This window comes from Aspergillus aculeatinus (assembly GCF_003184765.1).
Source record: "Aspergillus aculeatinus CBS 121060 unplaced genomic scaffold BO66scaffold_74, whole genome shotgun sequence".
Classification (NCBI taxonomy): domain Eukaryota; kingdom Fungi; phylum Ascomycota; class Eurotiomycetes; order Eurotiales; family Aspergillaceae; genus Aspergillus; species Aspergillus aculeatinus.
The window spans coordinates 155,550-162,962 of NW_020291543.1; the positions used below are offsets into that span (position 1 = coordinate 155,550).

The 7,413-nt window shown below is 51.4% G+C and overlaps 4 protein-coding genes across 4 annotated transcripts; 1 reads left to right on the forward strand and 3 right to left on the reverse strand.

Moving 5' to 3' along the window:
• Positions 1-692: 692 nt before the first annotated feature.
• BO66DRAFT_335503 (uncharacterized protein) lies at positions 693-1,209 on the reverse strand (the record flags this gene model as incomplete). Its single annotated transcript, XM_025644245.1, has 2 exons — positions 693-968; positions 1,075-1,209. The coding sequence occupies 2 exons, from the start codon at positions 1,207-1,209 to the stop codon at positions 693-695; spliced, it is 411 nt and encodes a 136-aa protein (XP_025498610.1).
• Positions 1,210-2,104: 895 nt separating this feature from the next.
• On the reverse strand, positions 2,105-2,767 carry BO66DRAFT_282681 (uncharacterized protein; the record flags this gene model as incomplete). The annotated part of the gene is made up of 3 exons (XM_025643086.1): positions 2,105-2,392; positions 2,451-2,599; positions 2,656-2,767. Coding segments are annotated over 3 exons (549 nt in total), but the record flags the coding sequence as incomplete, so codon positions are not given.
• Positions 2,768-3,817: 1,050 nt separating this feature from the next.
• Positions 3,818-4,457, reverse strand: BO66DRAFT_285188 (oxidase ustYa family protein; the record flags this gene model as incomplete). The annotated part of the gene is made up of 4 exons (XM_025643119.1): positions 3,818-3,978; positions 4,039-4,132; positions 4,193-4,323; positions 4,388-4,457. Coding segments are annotated over 4 exons (456 nt in total), but the record flags the coding sequence as incomplete, so codon positions are not given.
• Positions 4,458-5,299: 842 nt separating this feature from the next.
• On the forward strand, positions 5,300-6,902 carry BO66DRAFT_443720 (uncharacterized protein; the record flags this gene model as incomplete). Its single annotated transcript, XM_025651530.1, has 5 exons — positions 5,300-5,355; positions 5,405-5,444; positions 5,493-6,196; positions 6,259-6,275; positions 6,325-6,902. 5 exons carry the CDS (start codon positions 5,300-5,302, stop codon positions 6,900-6,902), a joined length of 1,395 nt encoding a protein of 464 aa, XP_025498613.1.
• Positions 6,903-7,413: the final 511 nt, after the last annotated feature.

Below are 7,413 nucleotides of genomic sequence, written 5' to 3' on the forward strand. Positions count from 1 at the left end.
GTAGACTAGTTATACACAACTTATGTGTGCTGTATATATAAGCTTTTTTAAATTCTATATCAAACCATAAAATTGTATGGAACTGTTGTAGAATAGTTTGTAGGACTTCTTGGTACTCTATGGTCAAAATGTGTGATCTATTATTTTGCCTCTTCCACTTATCGGTTTTTTTGACAATATACTCAAGATTTTCCATGATGACTCTTCATTTTACTATCACTTATTCATAAAACAGCAACTAAGAACAGGCCTAAATTATACTCAGCTGCAGTTAATAAGTGGCTTAAGTACGGTTGAGCGCTCTGTTTTCCCCACCCTGGGGTCACATGTGCTTAAATCTGATAATAAGGTTGACATGTCCGTACAGTAAGGCCGATAATAGCCTTGTAGCCCTAATATCTAATGGTGGATCGCTAGACATGCTAATCCACTTTTCAAATTGGCACCCGCGATGACCACGCAGGTATTTGCACCGGCCAAGTCCATGAGTTGAGACACAAATACTAGAGCACGTAATCGGCCGAAGCCCGTCGGGATAATCCTTCGAGCACCCGCACACACACACACACCCGATAATACAACCACGGCGTGGACTGACGTGACTACCCTCTCCCCATTCCGTCCGACCGGTCCGGCAACAGAACCCAGACAAACACACTCGAGGTAACGTCCACTTCGGTACGCCACAGAAATCAGAAGACGGTCTCAAAATTGTCCTTGGTGAATTCGTAGATGGCGCGGAAGTCGCGGCAGAGATGCGGGTTCCCCATCCCGAAGACGACGGTGCGATGCCGGTCGTAGACGGCCCCCTCCATCGTCGTGTCCCCGGCGCACATGATCCCCTGGCGGATGTAGTCGATGCAGTGGGGCAGGTGGTCGACCTGATCGAGCTCGGAGATGTCGATTTCCTCCCGTCGCCCCTCCTGGACTTTGAGGATGATCTCGTAGATCGTTTTGCGGACGTAGTCCTGCACCACAGGGAACAGGGTCAACGAACATCACGGCATTAGAAACATGCAAAAAAAAGAAATGAACAGAGCTGGCCGACGCGGAGACGAGGCTCAGAGGTCTTACCAGGCAATGGAGCTGGTGAAACATCGAAATCGAGAAGCGTGAATAGCCGTCGCCAGTAGGAAGGCCGGGGGTGAGCTCGTATTTCTGGTAGTCGCGAATGAGGACGAAACCGCGGCCCGCTGTAGGAAGTATCATCCAGGGCATTTTAGTAACATTTATGGGAAGGGAGAGGCTGTCTGCGGTAGGCACTCACGAGGGAGTAGGGCATCCCATGTCTCGTTCAACATTCCACCATCGCGGGTAGGCTCGACGCCAAAGAGTTCATCGTGCCTGAAGCTCTCCAATACGTATGGGACTGTGTTGGAATGGGGAGAAGTTGTCAGTATCCTCTTTGCGTGGGAAAAGACTGCCTGGCCGCATGTGAAGAAGAGGGAAAATCACCATCAGGCACGACCGTGGGCGGTGCAACTGGGATGTGTGTGTGCGGGAAACTGCGGGACCAGAACGCCCCAAGGGCGGCCGAGGCGAGCATCAGGGCGAGTACGAGTATGCTCTTCACTACGATGAGCTGGTAGTTGCGCCAGAATTCGTGGACCACTTCGGAGAGCCACGGGCGGTGAAACGGGGATCGTGGACCGAGGGCATCATCATCGGTTTCAGTCTCGTTTGACAGTTTCGAATACTCTGAGGGCTGGTTCAGGAACTCCATTGTGACGGTTTCAGAAGCAACGAAGTTGAGGTCTTGGCGGCAAGTGCTGCATCGAGCGAGAGCCGTGTGCCTATGTGGGAGGTCGACCTACGCTCGTGTGATTGTTGGTGGGTAGGGACGTGTATTTATAACCTGGTGGGCTGATAAGGAGGGCTATCTTGTGCAGTGAGGGGAGGGTTATCAATCAGAATCTACTGACTAGCGTATAGTTCGAAACGCGTCATTTCGAGTCCTCTGGTCATGCTCATTGTCCTGGTCTCGATGAAGATCACTGTCTCAAGCCTAAAGCCCAATATAACTCCAGAGCACGATAAGATTAGAGCAATGCTATCCCCAATCTACGCTCTTGAAAGCGACTCTGTCATATCTCAACTATCAAAACCAGGTGCGATTGTACTGGCGCTCACGATCGATTTGAAAACGACTAATAGCATCATAGTCGACACACTCATGCTCCACCCCCCAGCCAGACACCGTCGTTGCCACGCCCTCGTCTGGAACAAACAGCGGTGTATATCCTTCGATCTCAAAAATAGCATTGCCACAGAGGACACTCTGGCGTAGGTACTCAAAGCAATGGTCGACATGCACGTTCCATTTATTTTCCGTGTAATGGGGCGTGCTGGGCCCTCCGGTCTTGATCTGCCAGTAGTGGGCGCGAATATGATTCTTTTTTTTGAATCGATTAGCCTTAATAAACTCAGACCTGCTCACTGAGGAAACGTACCAAGCAATGCATCTGGTGCATGATGGACAAGACGTAGAAGTCTTGTGGGGGTGGACTCGGTCGATTGGGGTGGTAATAGGGCGACGGCATTCCCGGCGGCAGATTGTAGTCACGTTGTTCATGCTCGGTCATATAGAGGACGTCGTGAGCTACCAACCTATTAGCATTGATCTCTCTGATTACCACGGTCGTCAACTGAATGTACCCGCGATCAGAGCCTCCCAGTGGTCGTTCGCCTCCTCGGACGGTCCAACATAGCGCCCATCCATCTGAAAGCTGCGTTTGACGGTCTTGAACACCGAGGCCGGCAGGGGAGACTTGCGGTCTGCGGTCTGCACGGGTGCTGTCCGAACCCAGAGAGTGATTGCCAGGAGCCATCCCACCACCAAGAGGAAGTAGAGGACACACTGAACCGTTGTCCGGCGAGCTGTAGAGAACTCCGATGCTTTCTCCAGATCAACGTCCACTGCTTCGATCTCTTCATCTTGACCCCCTTCCGCGTAGGAGGAGAGAAAGGGTTGTTTGGCCTTTGAGTCCTCCATCGTGGTGTTTGTGCTTCGAATGAGAAGCGGCCAGGAAGCTGTCGTCCCGAGCCCCAAATGACTTGTTGGGAAGAAGAATGGGCTCTGGTCAGAAGGTCTTGATTTGAAATCAATCGCGTGTCTTTCTGCATGTCTTAGATTGAGGAGACATGAGCATGTACGAGTTTCCCAGTTTGGAGCATCATATCCACCTTGATACATAATGCTGGTATTGCCGCAATACAATACAACCCGGTAAGTTGCCTTGAAAGATATATAGTACCATACTGGAGCTAGGTATGAAAGACGGTACGGTAAGGTATGTACATTTCCGTGATAAGTGGGACATGCGACAAGCTTATCTTCATGGTCTGAGCGCTGCTGCGTCTGCAAAAAATCAAGCTTTGGCCATGTCCCTGTTCTCCACCTCCAATTCTTGATTAGACGCAGCCAATCGGTGCAATCTGGAGCTGCAGACAGATTCACCGTCTATGCTCGGAGTCACACTGTCATCGCATTCGGGAATGTCCCATAGACAGTTTGTTTGGCTGAGGCCCTATCTACTACCTCTTGTTAGGTTCCCCGCAGCTTGCATTAGACGGATCAAACCGATATGTACAGTTTCGATCGACAAAGCAGAAATGTGCCAAAAGGAACACACAAAGAACGCAGACTGTTGAATCGCAATTATGCAAGTGAAATCTTCGGTCTGTACTAGATAGCGTGACACTCGGACTCTGCGACTTGGATCTTCCCGGTTGCCTTGTCCTCCAGATAGTCCTCAATGCGCAACCCCCCCACCTCATCCTCCACGACTAGCGCCGCCCCGCGAAAATCGCTCAGATTCCTCCCAATCGTCCACTCAAGCAATTGGTCATACTTCTTACAGGTATGAATGGTGTCCACGCGAGGTCGCATGCTCTTGGTGGCGTCATTCCACTGCACCGGGATAATTGAGGTGTCGGCCGAGCACATGAGGGACTGGCGGACTTGATCGATACAGTGATCTGGCAGGTGAAAGTTAGCAGCTTGTCACACAGGGACTTTCGTATCCTTGAAATGTATACCTATGTGGAGCCATGTACAGTAATCCAATGTTCCGTCTTTGTGATACATGCTCCGGCCGTAGCGCTCTGGATAAAAGGCCTGGCGAATAAAGTTCTAGCGACGGCATGAGCAATTGAGATTACCTCGCTATCGTACAGCAACCAACCAACATACCAGGCAATGCAACTGGTGAAAGACATCGAGGACGACCATGTACTGGTCTTCGAGCCCGGGTTCGGCGACGCGAGAGGTTACATTGGGGAGCTGCATGGCCGCTTCCCGGTCCACGTATGTGAACAAGCCAGCTGTTTCTCGCAGACACTAGTGGTGAGCATTCCACGCACACTGGGTGACAAGAGCTGGGCTCACAGTGGTAGGACTCGAGCCAGAGTCGGTCTTTCTCATCATCGGGCCAGCCTTGGAAGGGGGATTTGTCGTCCCCGCGGCTGCGGTAGAAGGTGCGGGTCTCGTACTCCACTAGGGGGTTGACCGGTGCTGTTTGTGATGTGAGCATGGCACTCAAGTTACACTCATTCTTTTCACAAGTTACATACAATAGAGAAGAAGCTCTGGATGTTGTTCGGGCAGCCAGAGCCTGGGTGTAACGAGCAGGATGAGAAGAATTGTGACGAGACACCACGGCAATGCTAAGGGTAGGGTGCGTTGGAAGACAGATCTCTGCTTGGGTGGATGAGCACAATGAGGGCAAGCCACCTCACCATCTCTCGTTCCAAGAAGCGTTTCTTCCTCTTCGAGGGCTGGTGGATTCATGGTGTCTGTCTGCATTGTCGATGCTGTCCAAGGTCGGATTCATCTTCGCCTCGGTAAATAAATGGATAATCCGAAGAGAGGAGGTTCATGACGGCGCCAATCCTGCAGGACCAGCTGCTTCATTCCGGCACATCACCCTGCCTGAACCATGCATGAAGCTATTGGTAAGTATCATGCGCACAAAGAGTCTGTTTTATTACATACGTGGTAAATTACATGTATGTTTCCACTAATGTCATGTAAGTATACATACTCATACCTTGCTCCGAGTCTCAATCTCGGACTAGACAACGGGCCCGGAGCACTGCTTGAACTACAAGATATGCAGTCTGGCCATGAAAAATATCGCAGCCGCACAATCAAGCACCAGGCTGGATGCACCTACCAAGGAATCCCAACTCATCTGCTCCGTTTGGCCTTCAGTACGCATATAGTGAGATTTAATAAATTCTCCGGCAGAGCAGAGAGCGGATGAACCCGCGACAGGTGTAAGAACTACCACCATCGAAGATGAAGACAGCTGCCGACCCGTGGTGGATGCTGGCGCTGACTTGTGGCCTTGGAGGGTGCGCGTGCCCCGCTTTTTCTCGAAGCCATTCCTGACAATCTCTCAAGGCTCCAGGTCCTCTGGACGACGATGCAATCCAATGGCACGGTGAGATTCCAATCCAGAGCGCCTGTAATCTGTTACTAACCCAGATAGTCTTTCCTCCTGTCTCTCGGGTTGCCCGCCCCCCTCACAGCCTTCGCCTGGGTGTCCGCCCCTCTCGCGGGTACTTTTGTGTATCCCTGGATGGGAAGCCTGAGCGACCGATGCAAGTCTCGTTACGGTCGTCGCCGGCCCTTCATCCTGCTCGGAGCAGTGGCGGCGGTCCTACTTTTGGCCTCGTTGGCCTGGGTGGAGACTGTAACTCGTGCTCTCTGTCTTCCTTTGGGAGTGGATGAACCTATGGTCCAGAGAGTGATCCCAGTGACTGCACTGATCCTGATTTGGTTGTTGAACTTTGCCATCCAGCCCCTTCAGATGGGGTTGCGCGCTCTCAGTGTGGACGTCTGTCCCGGCACCGAGCAAGCTCGAGCCAATGCGTGGGCAACAAATTGCATCGGAGTCGGCAGGATCCTTGGTTATGTCTCCGCATACAGTGTCAGGCTTGGCCCAACGCCTGCCGAGCAGTTTCAGGCGATGGCTCTCATAGCAATCTTGTGCCTATGTGCTACAGTCGCTTACTGCTGTGCGGTGATCGAGGAGTCGCATCATACTCCCCAAGCCACTTCTACGAGGTTAGCGATGTCGCCTAGACGTTGGCTCTCAGTTTATCGTGCCTTGCCATCCGGTTTTCGTCTCCTTTGCCAAGCCCAGGTGTGGGCTTGGATGGCATGGTTCTCTTTCTTGTATTATTCTACGATGTAAGTTGTCTCCTCTAGTGGATGGGAAAATGTTGAGCTGCGTGGCTGACACCGGGGGAAAGCTACATTGAAACACTAAGTGCGTACATCGTTAACGGAACAGCGTCTCTATACTAATCTTCATCCAGATAAGATGTCCTTCCAATTCAGCGGCAATATCATTGTGTCTACGCAACAAGGAGTTGTGTTTGGACTCGCCTTTGCCATTGTGGCTTTGGGCACCGCACTCACTTTGCACGGCCTCATGAATCGGTCAAAAAGCAAGCATGAGCAAGCTCTTGCGAGGTACGGCATTTGGAAGCTCCTGGCCGGAAGCCATGTGACCTTTGGGTGTGTTTTGCTGGCCACTATACTCGTAGACCAGTGGATCCCTTCAGCAGTCATTCTCTGTCTTTGCGGTATACCTTGGTCGTTGCTGCTTTGGGCACCTTACACGATTATCGGAAGTGAGTTTGCGGGATTTAACGGGGATCCAGATGGCTGCGCAGAGCGTATCGAGGCGCGAAACCTTGACATCGGCGTAGTATTGAGTGTACATAATATCTGCATTTCGTTGCCACAGGTCTTTGCTGCCGTGCTGGATGGAGGAATCATCTGGGCCGCGGGGAGAATGGGGTCCCAGAACAGTGCCGGCTGGGTTTTAAGACTGGGAGCGGCAGGCCCTCTTATAGCGGCCTATCTTACCATTAAAATGGTTCGATATTAGTATAATTGAAATGCTTGCTTAAAATCACTCAATTCACGGCAACAATAAAGCAAACTAGTGGAGAAGTCTGCTCTTGCATAGTAGATTCCGGCAAACTAGAATCTACACACAGATATGTACGCTGGCCTGCATGACTCGCTATGTACATTCCTGGCCGTCGCTGCATACATTCATCGACGGCTACCTGAACACACCATCTCCCGACACCTCTGACTATCGAATTGATTCACACCTGGCGAAACAGCTACACACCACCTCTCACATTCCTTGGTTCAGTTTCCAGATTTGAGCCCTTCCACCTTGACTCTGGAAAGCATCAGCAAGCTGTCATTCCAAGACTCCAGTCAGGACCTACCGATGGTGGCTGAGCTTAGTGCTTCTTGGTCTCATACTCTCCATAATTCTTGGTCCAGATAATTTCGCGCGCGGGGTCGACAACAGCCCCGTCTTCTTCACGTTTCTCATACTCTCCGTAGTTCTTGGTCCAGATGATTTCGCGCGCGGGGTCGAC